This window comes from Muscardinus avellanarius (assembly GCF_963383645.1).
Source record: "Muscardinus avellanarius genome assembly, chromosome: X".
NCBI lineage: Eukaryota > Metazoa > Chordata > Mammalia > Rodentia > Gliridae > Muscardinus > Muscardinus avellanarius.
The window spans coordinates 18,628,814-18,652,369 of NC_137792.1; the positions used below are offsets into that span (position 1 = coordinate 18,628,814).

The following is a 23,556-nucleotide window of genomic DNA, read 5'->3' on the forward strand; positions in this document are numbered from 1 at the left end:
TAAGGCTCGCTCGAGTTATTTAGCTTTCCATTGTTGTGACAAAATACCTGAGAAAAGCACCTTGGAGGAAGGATTGTATTTTTTTTTCCAGTAGTAGGGATGGAACCCAGGGCATTTTACTGCCAAGCTACACCCCAGCCCTTTTTTTTATTCTTTATTTTGAAACAAGGTCTCACTGAGTTGCAAAGGGCCTCACTAAGTAGTTGAGGCTGTCTGCAAACCACAGTCCTCCCGTCTCAGCCTCCCAAATGCTGGGATTACAAGCATGTGCCACCATGCCTAGAAGGAAGGATTTATTTTTGCTCAGTTTCAGGGATTTCAGTTCATAGTCGGTTGTTGCTTTTAGGCTTGTGAGGAGGCAGAACATCATGGTGGGGAACATAGAGAGAGTGCACACATGGTAGCGAGCAAGTCTGTAGTCATTTCCCCTGTGACCTACTTCCTCTAGCTATGCCCTACCTCTTAAAGTTTCCACCAGCACTCAATAGCTCATTAATAGATTAATCCATTGATGAGGTTAGAGTCTTCATGATCAATCACTTCCGGAGTTCCAACTTCTGAACACTGCTCATTGGGGACCACATCTTCAACACATGAGCTTTTGGGAAATGTTTCAGATCCAAACCCTAACACTCTCTCACCTCTTCTGGGTCTTTATTTTCAATGAAATTTCCCCCATTTTCCTAACAATCTAGTCTGTTCTTGATATTTTATACTCTCTTTGAGTCTTGGCCTTTTCCTTTTAACACCTACCATTATATGATGTCTACTTAATTTCTCTTCCTCTTTATAATCTTCCCTATTAGGATATTAAGCTCCACGAGGACAGGAATTTCTGTTTTGGTCACAGCCAGTGCCTGGTACATAGAAAACATGAAATATGTACTTATTTGATAGAATGAATGAAAGGATTCAGTAGTTTTCAGATTCATAGTTAACACATAACTTCACTTTATAGAATTTTTTATGTTCGAGTGGTGGGCACTGGGATCAGTGGTAAAAATGAATTCTTAATTACATGCCGACCTCATTTCAAATTGTTCCAAAGGCAAGGTGATGTTGCTCTGAATTTACTTACACCCCAAATTCTTTGTAATATTTTATGAAATTCTGATTATAGTCATTGTTTCTTTTAATTACTTCTGTTTCATTCTACTTTTCTGTACAGTGAATCCTCTCATCTGTTGTACCTGTTGGAACACACCTGGAAAGATGCCAGGTTCATTTTACAGATCATGTGTGAGCTAAATGTTCTTCCATTAGCATTGCAGATCACTAACATCGCTGGGAACATTATGGTAAATTTAACTTAGAAAGGGGGGAAAAAGCATTTCCTGTTGGAGTCAGTGTTTGCTTGGGGTAGTTGTTATATGATAATGAGTCTAAATGCATGCTTATAAAATGAGTAACTTGGATTCTGAAAGCTGGGCATCTTTTGTAAAAGGAAGAACTGGTGGGAGAAGGGGAGGAATGCCAGGTGCAGTGTGCTGAAAATTGGGTGAACATAAGGATCATCTCTCTAACATCTGGATGGTGGGATGGTCCATTTGGGAGTAAGGAAATAGCCAAGTTTTCAGTATTTTAAGCTTTCTTTGTCTCCTTTATAGTACTTAAGGAAAATGTTAGAAATAATAGTACTTTTTAAAAAATGAAGCCTTTGTTATCAGTAGTAGTTTTGAAGGTGGTGCTATGAGTAAATTAACCAACTCCAATTTGCTTTGTTTGTTGTAATTTTGAGCTCAAATTGTAAAAAGAAATTCTATTTCATAGTCCAGGACACTGATGGGTGGACGATCTGAGCGTAACGAGTTCTTATTACTTCATGCATTTTATGAAAACAACTATATTGTACCTGACAAGCAGATTTTCAGAAAGCCGCAGCAAAAACTGGTGGGTCCAAAATTGCATAGTATTTTGCTTTTTCTTCTCCTTCCTTTTTATTACTTAGCTTTTTTTTTTTTTTTTTTTTTTTGCTGTGGTAACTCCTGTTTCCAGAATAACCCTCTGTGTATATAAACCATGTTAAGTTTGTTCCATTTGTATTTGTGTGGTTGTTTCTTCACTTTTCTCTATATGAAGTTATTTGTGAAAAATGAATTCTTAGAGGATGGCATTAAACCTCTCTGATGGATGACCACTTATGGAAAATGTTTTGTTACTTAAGCACTATCCAAAGCTGTCAGTTAAACCTTTAACTTTCTTAAACCTATGAGCTTTGAATTTTGTGTTTCCTTTTTCTGTGTGGATTTAGTATCCCTAATCTGAAGTTCTTGGCCATTGGAAATATTCTGGATTTTTGAATTTTTCAGATTTTAGAATATTTGCATATGTAATATGCATTGTTTGGGAATGGCCCCAAAGTTTAATCGTGAAATTCATTTATGCTTCAGGTACACCTTATATATGTAGCTTAAAGGTAATTTTATGTGATATTTTTAGTGTGCCTGTGTTTCAACAGTGACCTGTTGCATGAAGTGAGGTGTGAAATTTTCTGCTTAATGTATCATGTTAGCACTCAAAAGGTTTCTGATTTTTGAGCATTTCAATTTTCAGATTTTCAGATTGGGGATACTCAGCCTGCACTAGTATTGTTATGATCACCACAGTCAGGTTTCTGAGGAGGTCTCCATGACATTGGAACTAAATATACTGTTTTACTAGCATTGGTCATAATTGATTCAGAATAGAAATTGAATGTTGAAGTGTGGCATAGGTTCTTGTATTTGCTTATTTTATGCACATTATTAAAATTGGTAGAGCAGATATTAATTCAGAGCTGTTTAACTTATGCAGAGGTATTAGCCTTTAGTAAAGTACTTGAGAATGGATTTTCACTCTATGGACATACTTATTTTAAGGTATCTTTCCTAATAATGAGAATACACTGGGCATGATGGCATGTGCCTGTGGTCCCAGCTACTCAGGAGGCTGAAGCAGGGAAACTTGTTTGAGCTCAGGAATTTGAGGCCATCCTGAGCAATATAGAGAAACTCCATCTCCAAAAAGAAAAAAAAGAATAATGATTATACCTACACGAAATATTTTGTGATTTTTTTAACTTTATTATTCTTAAATGCTACATCTAATGCTTTTATTGGTGCATTGTAATTATATATCTCAGTGTAGTTCAGGGTCATACAGATAAATATGCACACATGTCTTTGTGTGTTTCTCTTTACATTTCACCCTGCTACCCACCCTTTCCCCCTCCCTGGACTTAGTAGTGAGATTGGCAGTGATACCTTCATCTGTGGGCATAATTTGTATCATTTCTTTCATCAGCTCTTCCTTTTCCTTCCACACCCCTTCCCTCAATCCCCTTCCACTATTCTACTGCTCATTCTGCTCCCCAGTGTTAGAGTAATGAATTTAATAGGCTCCTTCTAAAATGTAAAATTTTACAAAGTATGAAAAGTTGTATTTTTAATATTATTTTAAAATATGGGATTTCTATAAGTTCAGAGACACTTAAAATAGATTTGCATATTTATTAATTCTGTGATACAGTATTATTTAGGAAACTGCCATTCTTGGCATTCACTTGGATATTATATTACAATAACTGTCTTTCCCCACAGTTACCACTAACTAAAAGTAAATGATGTTTGTCAGAGCTGAGTACTCTAATTGGAAAAGAGGGAATAATAAAGCCTTTTAATTAGCTAATTCGTTGCTGGCTGGTAAAGTTATATTTCCATTTGATATTAGGGAGATGAAGATGAAGAGATTGATGGAGATACCAATAAATACAAGAAAGGACGTAAGAAAGCTGCTTACGCTGGAGGCTTGGTTTTGGACCCCAAAGTTGGTAAGGCTGGGCAGTGGATTTGTTTGCTCCTGGTGTTAAGGAATTTTTCACGTAGAGCTAGGTTTGAGACACTAGAAGATCTCAATTTTATCTTGGAGGTCAGCAAACAGATCTTGTAATAACCTTGTTCTTATTTTTTGTGCATACACATTTCTTGCTTGCCAGTCACCTAACATGCAATTAATGTACATTTTTTGCCATGTTCTAATATAATTTTATTGATGGTCATTGAAATTTTCATTTCGTATGATTTTCATGTGTCTTGAAATACTTTTTTTTGGTGGTACTGGGGTTCCTGGAAGCCCTTCTACCTCTGGGCTACACTCCCAGACCTATTTTTTATATTTTTTTAAACAGGGTCTCTTAAGCCAGCGCGGCTGGCCTCGATCCTCCTGCCTCTGCCTCCCAAGCGCGGGGATTACAAGCGTGCGCCACCACGCCTGGCTCTTGAAATACTGTTTTTTACTTTTCTCATCCTTTTATAAAAATGTAAAAACTCTTGGCCTATGATGCATACCAAAACAGGCAGGAGAGCTGAGAGACTGAGACAAGAAGATTGCAGGTTCAAGGACAGCTTCAGCAACATAGCAAGACTCTATCAGTAACACAGTGAGACCTTGTTTCAAAATTAAAAAAATAAAAAAGGCTCAGAGGTAGGATGCCTCTTGGTTCAGTCCCCATTATCTCTCCCCAAAACGGGCAGTAAGCTGAATTTGGTCTACACACTTTGCTAACCCCTGGTCCAGCTTAGAGATGGCTGTTTCTCCACTACTGAGAATACCTCTTTCTCCTTCCCTACATTCTGGAAGAGTGAGCACTGCCTCTGCCTGGTATGCCAGGACCGTTCAGCTGGACAGCAAAGTTAAAGGATGTACAGGCAGGAATCACCAAATTGAACATTAAGAAGAATCCCTTTTCCCTATTTCCAAGAATGGCAAAATAGATGTTTTGTGGTACACAGCGCTCGATCTTGTTTATAAAATCCTTTTGACTATTTCTTAGTAGTGTTAAATATAGTCACATTGTTGTGCAGAAGTTAATTCAAGTTTTATCAAATGACACACTGAGTTAAACATTTTTGATAAAAGTTATTTAGTTATTTTTTAACTTTTTTATTGGTGCATTGTAGTCGTACATCTTAATTGAGTACAGGATGGTAGAGGCACATATCACTCAATTAGCCCTTACCCAAATCCCACCTCATTCTCTTCCCTTCCCTCCTCATGTTTGGCTTAGTCATTGAGTTTGATATGTTTTTGAAAAAGTAATTTTTTTTATTAGTACTAATGACATGAGGTGCTAGTACTTTGATGTTAGCTCTGGGTTTTAATGCTAAGTGATCTTGTGCTGCCTGCTACTTCCTGAAGCCTTAGTCTCCTCTTCCGTAAAATGGGGAGATAAGAATAATCACACCAGGATTTAGGAATCAGGGTCAGAAACAGCAAACTTAGTAATTTTTGCAGTTATTATTACTGTCTTAATAGGGGACATTTACTTTTATTCAGTTTCTTCTCAAGGTGAAGACAACTCTTTGTAAATGTCCTAGAGAAACATAGTAGCTTTCTGTTCACTCTTTGGGAGTAAAAAGAGTGGATCGTTCCACTACTGACATTTATATATACACCTTTGTCTGGTTTTTTAGCAGTTTGTATAAAGGTAAATGGGTGACCCATTTTATTCTATGAAGGTGTGTTTGAAAAAAAGAAAACACTTACTGGGGTTTTATTTGAAATGTGGGTGGTCTAGTAGGTGGGAAGGAATGCTTATTTGAAGGGGAATTTAACAACATATTTTTGAAATCAGTATGGTACATCATTAAGATAATTGACATGGGATGATGTTTGTCTGTACTAATGGTGTGCTTTTGGACTACTTGGAAAGGACTGGTTGTAACTGATTTTACAGAGAGACAGTCTTTTCATCTCTTTTGGGTGACCTGGATTTTCACTCTGATCTAAGTAACTTAATGGAGTGTTAGACATTTTTTCCTTTTGTCTGCTTCACAGTGCTTAGTAGTACATATACTGTGACTTTTTGTGTGTGTGTGCATGGTCCTGGGGATTCAACCCAGGGGTGTTCTATTTCTGAGCTATGTTTCCAGCCCTTTTTATTTTTTGTTGTGAAACAGGGTCTTAGCCGGGTGTGGTGGCGCACGCTTGTAATCCCAGTACTTGGGAGGCTGAGACAGGAGGATCCAGGTTTGCAGACAGCCTCAGGTACTTAGTGAGGCCCTTTGTAAATCAGTGAAACCCTCTTTCAAAATAAAGAATAAAAATAGGGCTGGGGCATAGCTCGGAGTTAGAATGCCCCTGGGTTCCAACTCCAGTACTGCCACACACACGCGCAAAAAACCCCACAAAAAACAAAAACAAAAACCCAGGGTCTCACTGGGTCTCACTGATAGTCTTGGTAAGTTGTTGAGGTTCTCCTCAAACCTGAGATCCTCCTGTCTCAGCCTCCCAAGTGCTGGGATTATAGGCCTAGGACACCATGCCTGCATAGTATAGTACTTTTTTTTATTTTTGCAGTTCTGGAGATGGAACCCAGGGGCATTTGACCCCTGAGCTACAAACCCTGCCCTATGTTTTGTTCTTTATTTTGAGACAGAGTCTCACTAAGTTGCAGAGGGCCTCACTAAGTAGCTGAGGCTGTCCGCGAATCGCAATCCTCCAGTCTCAGCCTCTCAAATGCTGGGATTACGATCGTGTGCCACCACCCCCGGCTAGTATAGTACTTCTAATATGATGCTTTGACAATGCTTTCCTTTAGACCATATGACATAATATGGCTTTTTCATTTCAGGTTTTTACGATAAGTTCATTTTGCTCTTGGACTTCAACAGTCTATATCCTTCCATCATTCAGGAATTTAACATTTGTTTTACAACAGTACAGAGAGTTGCTTCAGAGGCACAGAAAGTTACAGAGGTTTGTATTCAACTGGAGTTCTTGAAATTGAGGTTAAAAATATGATTTGAAGAAGGAAGAAACCAAAGGGATTGTATTCTAGTTTTTCCTCTTAAAGGATACATTAATTATGTCCTTTCTTAGTTGTCAAAAAGAAGGTTGGGCAGAAAGAGATTCAGACTGGTTTTGTGTCCTTTGTATAAACAATGTTATTGAGGTATAATTCACATACCATGCAATCCACCTGGTTAAAGTCTGCAGTAATGGCATTTACATTCAGAGAGTTTGTAACCGTCACTACATTCAGCTTCAGGACATTTTCATTATTCTCCAAAGAAACATTTTAGCTGTCACCTCCTTCAGACCCTCCATCCCTCCCAGCTCTAGGCAACCACTAATCTTTCTGTCTGTATAGATTTGTGTATTCTGGACATTTCATAGAAATATCATTCAATCTGTGCTCTTTTGTATCTGACTTATTTCACTTAGCATACTCCTTTCAAGGTTCATTTGTGTCGTAGCCTGAATTCCTGTTTTGCTGAATAATAATCCTATTTTACAGGATTATTATTCATATTTGTTCTCTCCCGCCATCTCTGTCTCCCTTCTTTCCCTCCCTCCCTTTTTCCATGGCAGAAGATGTCTGTTTGCTCTCTAGCTCCTTAATGTACACATTCTTTAGTTCCGACCACATGCCTGGGAGCTGTTTTTCAGTTGCAATTCCATATTCCCAGAAGAGAAAATCTGATATTCTTGTTTAGGTCAGTGAGGATCCCTGGTTCCATCATCTGTGACCACAGGAGTGGGTTCACAGAGGACAAAACTGGCTAAGGATGGACTTTTCTGTGAGAATAGAGGATAATTTTACAGAGAAGATATTGAGTGGATGACCCCTAAAGGTAGAGACTGCCTTAAGTAATATTCTTTGGACTCTGTCCTGCTATTGTATCAGTATTGTGATAATTATCACTGTCCCGCCATCTTCCCCAACTGCTGTTTTGTCATCCACTGTTTTCTTTATTTGAGCTTTCCCATTTGGATTCTGGATATATAATAGAATCATTTCCGAGTGGTGGGACCTTCGAGGTCATTAAATACATGTAGCTCTTTACAGAATCTATCATTTTCATGAGCAGTACCTCATTTGGCCTTTGGAGCATTTACTGTCACACAGGTAGTGGTGGTGGAGCTGGGAGTGGATTGTAAATTTCTGGACACCAGATTCTTTCAAGTTTGCTCTTTATTTGACTTCTGTAGTTGCTGTAAATAAATTGGAATGTGTACCAAGATCTCTTCAATAGGTTTGCTGTCCATGGCTGTATTGGAAAACAATAGGTCCCTGTTACTATTCTTCATTTGAAGATATTGATTTTTACAAAATCAGATATTTTGTAAAGGCTGGCTTATCAAGTGGCCTTGACTTGACATACTTTAAGCCAAGAGGTTTATTTTTAATTTTGTACCTTTAAAAGGGCAAATGTGCTCAGCTTTTCTTTGTTAACTGTTAATAGAATTAATGGAGGCTTAACAGAAATGGTCTAATGCTTTCTCTGCTTTTTCCTGCTATAAATTTTAATACTCTGGTTCCTTTTTTAAAAATGTTACTATCCTGCTGAATGCAAAGGAATTTATAGGTAAAGGTACCGCATCAATGCTACGGAATATATCTGTATTAATTTTTAGAAAAATCATACCCTCTTTAAATGTGCCCCAAATTCTTTAAAGAAATTTGCTGATTTAGCATTTAGCTTTTCAATTTTAGTTTAAAACATAGTAATTGCTGTGATTTTCCACAGTTTTATAGTATTTTCTTTGGTCATACACGTGATTTAAAGCAGTAGTTTAGCTGTTCGTTATTTTTTTTTAATCCTAGAAGTCTTTCTGAGTATTTGTACTTTAAAAACAATTTTACCAAACATGTTGTTCTTGTTGAAGAGAGGATGGTAGCATGTGCAAAATGTAGTCCTTTAAATGAAATAAAAATTTACGTGTAACTGTAGAGGTGGGAGATGACAGACTGAGAGTATTGTGGGGAAAAGAGCAGTGGTTTACAACCTGTTCAGCTCTTATACTGCCCAGGCATTGTTGATCTTCACTTATCAAGAAAGAAGCTTTTAAAGATCTAATTATGGGATAAAGTTTAGACCAAATATTATTTAAGAAATTTATGTTGCCACAGCTTAATTTGTCTGAAATTCTTGTCATGTGTTTATTAGGATGGAGAACAAGAAGAGATCCCTGATTTGCCAGATCCAAGTTTAGAAATGGGCATTTTGCCCAAAGAGATCCGGAAACTGGTTGAACGGAGAAAACAAGTCAAACAGCTAATGAAACAGCAAGATTTAAATCCAGATCTTGTTCTTCAGGTATGTCTTTTCATTAAGAGACATTTGACTGACAGTTCTAGCTCGAAGAATTTGATCATTTAGGGTTGATATCTATTTATCTATCTATCTAATGCTATGGGCAAGTGCATGTGCTTATTTTATTTGTGGATTGGTAGCCATTTAGACTAGACTGCCTCAGAATGGGAGGCATCTCTGCAAAGACTGTACCTGTGCAAGATCTTTGTGAATCCTCTAACTTTGCAGTCTGTATTTACTTGCTTCTACGAGGATAGGGCATCACGGATCCAGGAGGACAGATTATTTTAAGAGTTCTTCATTTTCAGGGGTATTGAGAGGTTCTTTTTGGTGATCTAGAAAGATAGCTAATGTAATGCTTATGCATGTGTAAATATTGTTTATCTTTTGTCCTTGTGTGGCTTGCAGTATGACATTCGACAGAAGGCTTTGAAACTCACTGCAAACAGTATGTACGGTTGCCTGGGATTTTCCTACAGCCGATTTTACGCCAAGCCACTGGCTGCCTTGGTGACCTACAAAGGAAGGGAGGTAAATGGTGTAATAACATTTACATCTCTAAATATAAGAGTGTTTTAAGTATACATGTTGTACTGGGGAGAACCAGGTTTAAGAAGGAATTCATTTAGTTATCAATTTAGTATGTTTATGTGTGTCTGTATTGAACATCTCTTTGCCTGGATTTGCTCCAAGCACTGAGGGTGAAGTATTGAGCAAGACATATAGGTCTGTGCTATCACAGAGTTTCTATTGTACGTAGGGTGGTGAGGGAGGGGAGACATGGAATGGAGACCTATCTATGGTGAGGAAAGGAAAGTCTGGGAAAATAGACTGTAAATAAGCAAATAAATACAAAACATGACAAAGGTAATATGATAGAAGTAAATGCTCATCAGATAATTGAAGCAGGGTGCTGGCCTAGAGAATATTCAGATGACTAGTTTAGATTGGTCAGGTTAGGCTTCTTGGAGGAGCTCACGTAAGGGAACTAGTTTTTGTTATTGTTAGTTCAATTTAGGGTATGAGAGAAAGGTAGAAAAGAGGATAGCTAGTGGAGCCTTTTTCTAAGATAACAAAAGGAGAGGGGGATTAATATTTCTAGTTTGTATGTGTTACCTTTAAGCTAATAATAGATCTCTAGCATGTTAAGTACACAGTTGGGTGTATAAAGCCAGGATTTCAGAAATATGTCAGGGTGGGAGTTATGGATTGAAAGTTACTGGCTTTAGAATGATGGGCCAGATGCCAAACACATTTTAGGTACTGTCACTTTATGAACACTGTAAGCTTTATCTGCTTTAGTGCCATGTTTATGAATTTTTTGATGTATGAAAGCATAGTTAGGTTAAATATTAAGTTCACTTAACTCCATTAAGCTATTGTTTCCTGTCAGTGAATTTAAAACTGTTAAGTCTTAAAGCTGGTTGATAGTGCTTATGGGCAGAATGCTTTATGGGGCTGTAGACTTGGAATACTGTAGAGCACGGATTGGCAACCGATGGCCTGTTGGACCAAATCTAATTTGCCATCCAGTTTTGTAAATAATATTTTATCAAAACACCCAAGCTTATGCATTTATGTAGCATTTGTGCCTGCTTTTGCACAACAGGGTTGAATAGTTAAGATAGAGTCTTGCATGGCCTGTAAAGCCTAAAATATTTGCTATTTGCCACTTCAGAGCCTAGACCAGCTCTGTTCAGTAGGACTTTTATGGTAATGAAATGTGTTCTATCTGCACAATACAATAAAAGAGCCTCTAGCCACAAGTGGCCAATGAACACTGGATATCTGATTAGTACTGTGTAGCCAAGGAACTATATTTTTAGATTTATTTAATCATAATTAAGATGAATTTAAAGTTAAACAGCCATTTGTGGCTAGTGGCTACTGTATTGGACAGTGTACCCAGCACACAAAACAAACATCAGGATGTTTAGAGTCACACTCTTGTTGGTGGCCCTATCTCAGAGACTGAACTCAGGGCACATAAAGGAAGGGCAGATGTGCTGAGTATCCGTAACGTGTTAGAAGCTATTATGTGCATTATTTTAAGGCTATGTAAGAGTCTTGAGATAGGTATTAATGTTCCCATTTTGTAGCTGAGAAAGCTAAAATATAGAGGTAAAGGCTAACATGGATATTTTGAGTTTAAATCCACGTCTTCCCAATGTTAGGTCCTTTCCTGCATTTAGGGTTGTTTCCTCCATCGCAGGATGTCTTTCATGACTGTGTTCTGCTTTGTATTCTACTTCTTGTTCCTAGAAAATCATCTTTTTTGATACTCATTACCAGACATGGTTCTTTCTTACATGAGAAAGATACAGATGTTTTAGGGGCTAGTTGAAGTGAGACAAGGATGTTTTCAGTTTCTTTGGCTAAGTTTACTTCAGAATTATTTAAATTTTATTTCTGTATATGTATCCAGTGGCTTCTGATAGAATACCATCTTATTTTTGTATTAGGAAATGCACTCACTATGCCCCAACTGGGTGATAATACATGGGTTGACTATTGAGATTGGATCAAGGTTACTCTTAAGTTTCTCACGAGAGGCAATAGTTGACAATTTACTCCCTTGGAGGGTGCCTCTTGCTGTTGGGAAATCCCTGTTGTTACATTTTCTGCATTGGCTCGGAAATCCACAAGCTTAAAAGGGCACTGTTGATAATGATAAGCCCCAAATTTGTCCAATGATCTCCCCTACTCCCCTAATCCATTGTATTTTAAGGGCATTATTTTCATTTAGCTGGATTTTTAATAGGGAGTTTAAACTCAATTTTTGTTTTTCTGTTGTATAAAAATATTATAATAACAGATCTTTAATAAATAAACTATTTAAAGAAGCCCTGTTTACCCTACTATACAAAATAATTTCAGACACATGTGGAAATAATCATGTGATTTAAATACTTGGTTTCTACTTTCTTCTCCTTTGCTCCCCCCTATAAATAATGATAATACAATACCTGTGGAAAATAGGTCTTTGATATGAGGTTGAGAAATAATAATTATAGAAATATTCCCTGGAACTCATTCTAGAAGATCCAAACTTCTCTACGGAAATTATTTACTAAAATTAAAATGAAGCTGGGTGTGGTGGCACACACCTATAATACCAGTACTTGAGATGCTGAGCCAAGAAGATCATAGGTTTGAGGCCAACCTCAGCAACGTAGTGAGACTCTGTTTCCAGATTTTAAAAACATAATAGGATTGCAGGTGTGTAACTTGGAGGTAGAATGCCCCTGGGCTCAATCCCCAGTACCATGGCAAAAATGATTTTTAAATATTGGTGATAAGCATTAGCAGTTGTGGATAGAAATAGTCTACGTGATAATCTCTTTTTAGGTTTGCTAGCATTTTCCATATATACTATTAAGTTGTGATTGCTTAGCATTTTTTTTTTTTGGTGGTACTGGGGTTCCTGGAAACCCTTCTACCTCCGGGCTACACTCCAATACCTATTTTTTTATATTTTTATTTGGAAACAGGGTCTCTTAAGCTAGCGCGGCTGGCTTCGAACCTGCGCGATCCTCCTGTCTCCACCTCCCAAGTGCGGGGATTACACGCGTGCGCCACCACGCCCGGCATTTTTAAGCATCTCTTAATTATTAAAAGGGCAGGGTGGGTGAATTGTAAAATAAGACTCATTTTGAAGAGACTTTCAAATACTTTCAAAACATTAAACTGGTGTTTTTAGTAATAAGATAGAGTGGACAAAATAATATGGTAACCTGAAGATCTTTTAAGTTGTTTGCTTATAAAGTGATGTAATATAAGTTACATTAAGGTCAAATAGAAATTAATGAGAAGGAAACCTGGTGGCATGCCTTTATAAAATATTACATAATTTTACATTTGATTAATGTACAGTCTGGGGTGGCCTCGAAGTTCCCCCTCCTTTTTTATTTTTAAGCCTATTTTGTGTGTGTTCAGTTTTGTTGGAATCATGCAGGTTTGGCTCTGCTGACCTAATAATTTCTGTAATCAAATGTATTATGGCTGCTAGAGTACTCAGTGTAATTACTAATTGTACTTTTAAAAACAGGTTTATAATAGAAGTACTAATAGTTATGTCAAATGGGCATCAATATTGTCTTTTCACAGGTGCGATCTTTCATATGTAAACTCTTCCATGATTTTTAATTGGTTGGTGGTAGAGGAATTAATGGGTAAGGAATCATATGGGGAACCTCACGGTGTGCACGTTATTTAAAAATCATGAAGTCATTGTTTTCAGAGAATATAAAAAACGTTGTTTATAGACACTCTAAAGTGAATCTGTACAAATACCATCTGTATTTGTGTTTGTTCTGGGTGTACATGTAGAGAGGCATAAAAAAGAAATTGGGTAAGCCTACAGCACTAAGTGGGCTTGTATATATAAACTACTAAGAAACTATCAGTTGTCAAGTCTGCTGTGGTAATTGAAGTGATTGTTCACTAGATGGCGATAGACACCCTAAGATCATTAATCAATTAAGGATTTTATTCAGTGAACAATAGTGAAGGGCATTTAGTGACTTTAATCTGTCCACATTTTTGCTTTTATTGATCTTAGATCTATTAACAAGAGGGTAAAACTAGCCCAGAGAATTGTAATAGTCTAATCTATTTAGTGTTTAAAATAATGATGACTTTTGAATTGTGATTATTCATGAGAATAATCATTTAACTTTTTCTGGCAAGCTAATTCTTTAACCAAGTAGCTAAATCATGTCTTTGACCATGGAGGCACAATACACGATTCCCTCAGCCAGAGTATCACAGGCCTATCTAAAGAGAATTGGAAATGATTTTTATGGATAATTTTGCCTTTTTGAATTTGTCCTTTACTTTTTTATTTAGCAGGTTCAAAATTTAATAAAGCATACTCATTGCATAGTACTTAGCACGATGTTAATATTTATCTTTATGAAATAATTAGTACTTCTTGAGGTCGGTATTGTTTTATTTCTGCATTGTGTTATTTCTGTACTCTTCAAAATTAACTTTCATCTTGGTTTCTGTTTGCATTCTCAAGGGAATATATGCCCTACTGTTTGGGTATAGTCTGTGCACTTTCATTTTCCCACCTGGTAGTCTGAAATGAGTCCTTGTGGCCTGTTTGCCAACCAGTCATAGACTGCCTACCTTGCCAACCAGTCATAGACTGCCTACCTTTCAGTTGTGTTCAGAGCTGAAATTTGTGCATTTGAAAAACGTGTCTAAATTATCGCATGCAAACATCATAATCTGGGACAGGCTTTCTGGGATTCTCCTGGTCATGCAATAACACTTGTGAAGAGTCCTTGGGAATTGGCACCCGGACAGAAGGCTCTAGCCTCTGTTGGTAATGAAAGAGATTTCATAAAATCGTTAAGGGAACCCTTCATCTTTACCTGGAAATAAGTGGAAATTACACTTTTCCAATCTTTTTTCTTAAATATAGACCAGTTTAAAAAAAAAAGTTATAAGCAGTAGATTATTATTGAGACAACTAAAGACCATTTCCTTCCCACCTTCTGTTATTTCTTTTTGTCTTCCTCTGAGATAACCACACTCTCGGGTTGGTTTTGTCCTTATACATTTTTTCATTATCATTTTTTTTGCTTTTATTGGTGCATTATAGTCTCATATCATAACGAAAATCATGTTGACAGTGGCATACATGCACACAGCACTTGGTGATCCCCTCCCTCCCCAATTTTTAATTTTATAACATATGTACACATACATGTGGTTTGTTGCAAATTTTTACCATTAATGTGTCATACACATTCTTTTGAAGTTTACAAAAGTGGGGAGGAGCCCTACTTTGTATATCACAATTTAAGTATATTGATCTTGATATATTTTTAGTGTTGAGTCATTCATATTAACTTATATAAGATTTCAATGAATAAATTATGTTTTTAATTCTCTAATAGTCCATGTTTTGAAGATTCCAACTTTTTGTTCTAATTTTCTGCTGTTCCAAACAGAGCTAGAGTAGATAGTGCCATCTGCACAAAAATTTCTATTGTATTTCTAGAAGTAGAATTTATTTGCAAGTCCATGAACAGTGATTTTAATAAGAGCAGTCTTTTAACTTACTACCTCAAATTGAATTCTTCTATCAAATAGCTAAATTGAAGTCTCAGGACAGAGCCATAATATGTAACTTCCTTGGTCATTGTATCAGAAGCTAATCAAAAGAGAATTAGCAGTAATTTTGATGTACTATTTTTTCTTTTTAAATTTTTTGTTTTTTATTGGGGGATTTTACACATACAATATACTTGCAAATATAGTCACATATTATTCAGCATTCCACATCCTTTCCAGTACTTGTTATGGTCATATATTTTTGTCAGTCTCATGTGTGAAATGGTATATTGTTATGATCTTCATTTGAATTTCCTTGATTATAAGTTAAGTTGGACATCTTTTCACATTAACTCTTCCATTTTCTTGTCCGAATTGCCTGTATGAACATATATGTCCTATTTTTTGGGGTTTTATGTGCCTTAGTATTTCTTCTTAGGTATCCAAAGGCTAATCCGTATTTAGTCTTTTGTATTACAAATGCCTTTCTTTGTCTGTGGTTTATCTTTTTCCTTTATTTGTAATCTTTCATTGTGCAGAAGTTTCTAATTTTAATACCAAATGTTTGATTTTTCCCCTTTACAATATGTGTGCTTCTTTCTCAAGAAATCTTTTTCTTCTCCAGTGACAGACATACTTTTCCTTGTTTTCTTCTAAGAGATTGGTTGTTTTATTTAGATCTTTAATCTTTCTGGAAAGTGTTTCTAGCAACGGTATAGCTTAAGGATCTAATCGCATTCACTTGTTTGCTTCTTTGTGGACTGTTGAACTTGAACCTCGTTTCAGGGATTTTGGCAAACTGTGACCCATGACTAACTCTCCCATTGCCTATTTTTGTAATTATCCATTTGTCTATTACTGCATTTGTGCTAAAACAACAGAGTTTAGTTGCCACAGAAGTTGATTGACCTGCAAATCCTGAAATATGTATTCTTTGGCTTTTTACAGTAGACATTTGCCAGCCCCTGTGTAAAAGATAATCACATCCAATAGAAGAATAACCCTTGGTTCTAACATTAACAGGCATAGTTGGTGAAAACAGGAAATTAAAGGTAGGAAAAAGGAAGAAAACCATTTTTTTGACATAATAAGTCCTGGTTTTGAACTTTTATTGGTTTCTCGATTGTCAAATGAGAACTTCTCTCAATTTGAGTAGGGCAAAGGGAAGAGGGATTAAAAATGTGTACCACCATGCCTGGCTATGTAATAGCCATTTTTTTTTTTTTTTTTTTTTTGGTGGTACTGGAGGTGGAACCCAGGGGCTTTTCTACCTCCGGGCTATACTCCTAGTCCTATTTTATACTTTATTTGGAAACGGTCTCACTAAGTTGCTGAGAGCCTCACTAAGTAGCTGAGGCTGGCTTTGAATCTCTGCGATCCTCCTGTCTCAGCCTCCCAAGTGCAAGGATTACAAGTGCGCGCCACTACGCTGGGCTCGTAATAGCCTTTTTAAATGACTATTGTATCACTTACGCTTTTGATATTTTTGTACATTATAAAATTTGGAGCCAGAATAACTTTTTATCATTTGGGGAATGTTTGAATTCTAAATTCTTTGTAGTTCTTCAGATCTGATAATACATGATATTCAGCTTTATTAATTGTTAAGAATTTGTGGTAATTCAGTTGGAATAAGTTAAAATTCTTATTACAAGTTTAATGTTATTTTAGAGCCTCTTCTTTTTATATACCATTAAATTCTATAGAAACAGTTACTGGCAATTAAGTAAGTGGCATCTTAATTCTAGATCATTTATATTGATGATCTTGTACTAAGCAACATACCCATTTGCTCATCTATTTGTCTATGTCTTTTCTAAAACTTGATGGAAATAATATTGTTCAATAGCAAGGTGAGAAGCAGCAGCTCTACTTTGGAAAGTAGACCAGTCCAGATTATTGTAACTTAGACTTTCAGTGATTTGAGGGAAATGCAATGTCAAAAAATAGAAGTATGCATGCTTATTTATTTTTATACATGTTTATTATGATAAACATGTACAATGTGGCTTTAATATATAAGCATATAATATATATAATACAGTCTCTGATATATAATTATATACCATCTCTTATTATAACACAGTGTGGCATTTATAGAAATAAATAAGTAGGTTGCACTTAGACCTGATTTAAAGTAGTTTTTATGCTTGAAAGCAGAATATTTCTTCCAAAATAGCCAACACTTTAGACTCGAGACAAATTTAGCATGACGTTATTCTTTCTTAATTAGAAACTAGTACCTCTGAGATGCTTAGAACATCTTGTGTGTACTTTGGGATTTGGGATATTGAAAAGTACAAGTTTCAGGGGACACAAGTCAGTTGATATTTGAGGTATCTGGGAAGAGAAAGACTGGGTTAAATCCTGCCTGGTGTCTGCTGTGAAATGGGCTGGGATCTGTGAGTGTAAGTGAAGAAAGCTTCATCAGGGTCATACCATTTAGGTACCATCTCATTTATTTGCGTGGCATTTTCTTTCTTTTTTTTTTTTTTTGATGGTACCAGGGTTCTTGGAAGCCCTTCTACTTCAGGGCTATACTCCCAGACCTATTTTAAGATAAGCCAGCACGGCTGGCTTCGAACCTGCACGATCCTTTTGTTTCTGCCTCCCAAGCGCAGGGATTACAAGCGTGTGCCACCACGCCCGGCGTATTTGCGTGGCATTTTCTAAAGTGTTCGAATACTTGCCACATCCTCTGTCTTACCTGAGCTTCAGGGAACCAAGCCTGGGCTGATTTGCTATGGTGACACAAGCCTTTGTCAGAGAAGGAGCAGCCCCCTCCCACATTATACCACTAGATGTCAGCGGCAGTGAGAGATGGTCCTGGGGGTTGTGGGTTGGCCTCTTCAGTCTTTTGGAATTTTCTTTCATTATTATCTTTTCAGAGTTCCAGGACTTCTTTCGTTAACAAAGTGGAATTTTCTCATTGTCAGTTTAAATTTGTGCCTTTATTTCACATATACATAAATTTTTATTACTATATTTTCAAACGGATCTGTATAAACTAGTCTCAGTACTTAAAATAGTTTTTTTTTTATTAAAACAACAAAAGGAAAACTTTTAACTCAAAACAGTTCTGTATTTCCCAATCTCCACTTCTACTTAGTTGCTCAGGGACCATGCTTTAGGTGTGTGTGTCCCACCCAGCCCTGTGGCAGGTGCTTGCTTGCCTTGACTCTGGGATCAGACTCACCTATGCCTTTCCACAGGTGTGCATGGGGAGAGGTGCCGGTGATGGAGTTTGTAGGATAGGATCCTATTCTGAGCTTGTAAGAGTGGTTGGGCTAGCCAGAATAAGAAAAAGGAGAGCTGGGAGTGGTGGCGCATGCCTGTAACCCTTGGACTTGGGAGGCTGAGACAGGAGGATCGTACAGATTAGAAGCCAGCCTCAACAACTTAGTGAGGATCTCGTCAACTCAAAAAGGCCCTGTTTTCAAATAAAAATAAAATGGGGCTGGGAATGTAGCTTGGAGGTAGAATGCCCTGAGGATGAGGAGATAAACAGTACCACACTGACCTGGTGCTGATGCCACTGATCTCTGCTGAGGTCAATGAGGTTTCATTACGTTGTCTCCAGTCGCATAGACCGAGTCCTTGGAAAGCTTTTCCTTTCTTGCCCAACCCTCATCAGAACGAATGAATTTCTGTTAACCCATATTCATTCCACTTCGTACATATGTGAACATTTTACATAAACCTATTTTGGTATATGTTTCTTTTTCACAAGCTGCGTGTTATTTGACAGGTGTTCTAAAGCTCCCAGCTTTGGCAAGGAACCAAGATGACAGAGCAGTAATGATTTTGAAAGTGCCATTCCCTCCTTGTTAAGAGACAAAAAGAAAAGTGTGAAGTTATTAAGCACTATTCACCAGTGGCATCGAGCCTGCTGTAAGGTTTAATTGTCTGCTTCTACGGCCAGTCTGTATATGTTATTTCCCGGATACTGCTACTGTCAGTGAAAGAGAGTATACTTTCTAACTTTACTCTTTTCTCCCACATCCATTTTTTTTCTTTTCACAAATTGTGGGTAAATGAACTGAAGAGAAAGAATCACTAAAAAGTGAAAATACCGACCATTTCTCCCTCATAGACTTTACCTTTCCTCATTTGTTCAGGTAATGTATTTATGAATGACTTGTCAACACTTGACAAACCTTGCCGCTTCCCTCTTACCCTTTCCCCAAATGAATCAGATGCCTAAGTGTTTGTATCTGTCCTGTATGGGATATTACTGTGCTGTCTCCTGGCTTTACCTATGCTGGGTATATTTATTGCTAATTGGAGGAACCTACATTTGGCAGCCTGAGCAGGCTGGTGGCTTGAGTACCTTTCACAACGGTGTAGTCAGACCCTCTAAAGAGATATCCATGTCAAATTGTAAAACAAAACAAGCTCCTTGGGCGTAGGGCTCAGGACTGGTGAAGTGAGGGAAGACTATAGAATTAGTGCCTTCTGTTTGTGTTTCCTCATTTCAGCAGGCAGCGTGAGCTTGTGTCGTTTTGCCAGATCATAAATACTGTGTTAAATTGCAGTGAGCTGAGTTTGGTAAGTTGTAGGAGTTTAGGGAGGTGGGGAGAATACTTCTATGTATGTGTGAAGAAGCTGTTTGATTTGAAGCCAGAAATTCCTCAGCCCTGTAGTCATTGCTTTAGAGATCTTGTGCCTACTTTGAAATTTAGTGCTAGGGTTGGATTGTATAGCTTTCCTTGTTTGTGTTTTTTGTGTGTTTGTGGCTGAATTGACTTGTATCCCTTTTAGACTTGATTGTAATAGAGTCTCAAAGTCTATTTTTTTCTTTGGAATTTCCCTTCCTCTTTTATAAAGCAATATGACATAAAATGTATCTGAAAAGTGAATCTCTACTCTTATTTTTAAAAGAACAGCAAAGCATGAATGATTTTCAGAAATGGTTTATGTGTAGTCTTTGGAATTCTAGTTACTAATTCTTCTTTACAGATTGGGGCTTAGTTTTCTGTTAACTATTTTTATTGACTTTGTTTTTTTACATTTAATAGAAGCTTTGATGTTCTGAGCCTAGTGATTAGTTTTTTTTATTTTTTTGCTTTAGGGTGAAGATTGGGGATGGGAGTAAAACAAAGCTATTAGGTAATTTAGAGCATTAGACATTTGGCTATATTTGCTTCAGGGTTATTTTGGCTCTGCTGATGTAACCACAGACTGCATTGTCTGCTCTGTGCAAGAGGATGATGTTCAGTAGGGGCAGGGAAGAAGGAGAGTTGGGGGTTTGGGGAAAGAAATAAGCTCATAGGCTATTATTAATGTACATTGTTCTGGAGGCCACATGTCATATTTCTGAGCACTGGCCAGCAGGGTAGGGTGCATGTTCTATTTACATTGGACTGTGTAGCATAATGTGATGGACAGCTGGAGATTTAATCACAGGGAAAATCTGGATATTTATTTCTTCCCGTATAATGTCCTGATAGGACAGAAAAGCAATTTGATTACAGCAGATTCACCTAGAGTAGATGAATATATTTGATTTAGTGACTGGTTCTTGCCTCATAGCCAGAAATTCTTCAGATAATATTTGCTGAGAATGTACCATGAAGGGAAATGGGGATAGATGATATTGCTTGTGACCTACAGGCTTGAGACGAGAGCCTTAGGTAATGATTCCAGTAAGACTAAATGGGAGCTTGGGAGACCATACTGGTGATTACTCATTAGTACACAGGAGAAAAGATCTTCTATAGGCACAAAAACCACACACAAATGCCTGAGTATGCATTGGAGAAAGCCATGGACTAGTTACTGAGAGTGCCATGCTCACCTACTTCTTTGCCTTGTGTGGCCTTGAGCAAGTCGTTCTGCCTTTGCATTTCCACTTGTCAGAGGGTGACTGTGATCACTGCACACTGGGCCCAGAGGTAGCATCACACAAGGCGTTGAGCACCTACCAGGTGACAGGCTTGGTGCTGGTGCTGGTGTTGGACAGGAAATGGTAAGCTGAAGTTTTCAAGGTTCTTGTCCTATTTGAGTTTTCATTTTGGTAGAGGAGAACCATCAGTCCAATGGCTGAGTGAATATTTATGCCATTCTGAAGAAAATATGGGCTAAGAAAAGGAACATGAATTTCTGAGTAGCAAAGGCCCTTGACCTGGATTGAAAAATCAAAGGGTTCCCGAGCCCGTCATGCTTGAGCTGAAATCTGCAGTGTGGGTTGGAGTTAACTAGGTAAAGACTTGCAAGAACAAGCGTTCCAGGATAAGAGAGAGCATGTGCAGAGGTCCTGTGGTGGGTGGAAGCATGATGTGTCCAAGGAACCAAGAGAAGGCTGTTGTAGCTGCAGTATGGTAAAGAAGGAGAGAGTGCTGGGGAGCCTGGAGGGGTGGCCAGGGTTGCGCTTTGCAGGCCATGTTGCTCATGCAGCAAATGTTCATGGATTTTAAGTTGGAACGGGAGAGACTGGCTTCCATTTATGTTGTCATAGTGGATGTGGGGAAACTGATTAGTAGGCTATTATTAGAATATTCCTGGCAAGGTATGGTGATAACTTCGCTAGTGTGATAGCAATCAAGAGAGAGAAGGTTACAGGCCTGAGAAAGATAGAAGAGAGAAATAATCAGCAAAACTCAGTGATAAATGTCGGGTTTAGGACAGGGAATGTATGAAGGTTAGTTCCTGGGTCTCTGACTTGTGCAGGTGATATGGATGAGGTCCCTTTTTCTGAGGTGAAGAGTACTGGAAGATGACCTGGTTTGGGGCAGGAAAAGAGAATGATCAATAGTTTAATTTTGGTTGTTATTTGGCGGGGGGGTACCGGGAATTGAACCTAGGGGCATTCTACTTCCGAGCTACACCCCAGCCCTACTTTTTATTCTTTATTTTTGAAACAGGGTCTCACTGAGTTGGGGAGGGTCTCACTAAGTAGCCGAGGCTGGCAGTGAATTTACAATCCTCCTGTCCCAGCCACCCAAGTACTGGTATTACAAGCATGCGCCACTAAGCCCGGCATGTTGATTTTAAAAAAATGTTTTTTTTTTTTTTTGTGGTACTAGGGGTGGAACCCAGAGGCTTTAGACCTATTTTATATTTTATTTGGAAACAGGGTCTCACTAAGTTGCTGAGAGCTTCACGAAGTAGCTGAGGCTGGCTTCGAACCTTTGTGATTTTCCTGTCTCAGCTTCCAAAGCGCGAGGATTACAAGTGTGCGCCACCATGCCCGGCTTTTAAAATATATTTTTAATTTATTGGGGGATTGAAATATAGGGACACTCTGTCTCTGAGCTATACCCCCAGCCCTATTTATACATTTTTTTTGTGGTACTTGGGATTGAGCTCAAGGGGATTCTACCTCTAAGCTACACACCCAGCCCTATTTTATTTTTTATTTTGAAATATGATCTTGTTAAGTTGCTGAGGGCCTCACTAAATTGCTAAGGCTGGCCTTGAAGCTGTAATCCTGGCTCAGCTCAGCTTCCAAAGTACTGGGATTACAGGTATGCACCACCATCCCTGGCTATTTTTTAAATTTTATTTATTTATTTATTTATTTATTTATTTATTTATTTATTTATTTATTTATTTTGGTGGTACTGGGGTTCCTGGAAGCCCTTCTACCTCCGGGCTACACTCCCAGACCTATTTTATACTTTTTATTTGGAAACAGGGTCTCTTAAACCAGCACGGCTGGCTTCGAACCTTCAGGATCCTCCTGTCTCCACCTCCCAAGCACGGGGATTGCAAATGTGCACCACCACGCCCGGCTATTTTTTTTTTTTTTAATTTTTGAGATAGGACCTCTCTAAGTTGCTGAGAATGACATACATCTGTGATCTTCCTGTCTCAACCTCTCAAGTACTGGGATTATAGGCATGTGCCACCACACCCGGGTATTTTATATTTTTTTATTTTTGAGAGTCTCATTTAGTTACTGAGGCTGGCATCCAACCTATGATCCTCCTGTTTCAGTTTTCCAAGAACTGGGGTTATAGGTATGCATTACTGTACCTGGCTAGAAGATATTTAAAAATTTAATTGGCAAGTAGTAATTGTACATGTTTATGGGGTTCAATGTGACATTTCAGTATGTGTATATAGTATTTAATGATCAGACCAGGGCAGTTGGCATATCAGCAACTGCAGATATTTATTATTTGTGTTGAGGACATTCAAAATCCTCTATTGTTTTGAAATCTTCAATTAATTGTTGTCAACTCTAGTTAACCCTACTGTGCTATAGAACATTAGAATTTTTTCCTCCTTTCCAACTGCACCCTGTAATAGGCATGTTGGTGTTGAAGTGGCTGGATAAAAATTTGGGAGTTGTTGACGTTGAGAGGTAACTTAAGACGTGGTCCATGAATGAGATTACTTTGGAAGAGAGGAGAGAATGGAAAGAGATGAGGGTGTAGGACTTTTTTTTTTTTTTGGTGGTACTGGGGTT

The 23,556-nt window shown here is 37.8% G+C and overlaps 1 protein-coding gene across 3 annotated transcripts in view; it reads left to right on the plus strand.

The window, feature by feature from the left end:
- POLA1 (DNA polymerase alpha 1, catalytic subunit) overlaps positions 1–23,556 on the plus strand; it is a gene marked incomplete at both ends in the record, with an annotated part of 345,550 nt that overhangs the window by 51,016 nt on the left and 270,978 nt on the right. For all 3 annotated transcript variants that reach the window (XM_080718511.1, XM_080718513.1, XM_080718512.1), the window contains 6 exons: positions 1,169–1,298; positions 1,771–1,890; positions 3,709–3,808; positions 6,611–6,735; positions 8,931–9,080; positions 9,486–9,608. In XM_080718511.1, the coding sequence (XP_080574637.1) occupies positions 1,169–1,298; positions 1,771–1,890; positions 3,709–3,808; positions 6,611–6,735; positions 8,931–9,080; positions 9,486–9,608 (748 nt within the window). The remainder of the gene's footprint in view (positions 1–1,168; positions 1,299–1,770; positions 1,891–3,708; positions 3,809–6,610; positions 6,736–8,930; positions 9,081–9,485; positions 9,609–23,556) is intronic.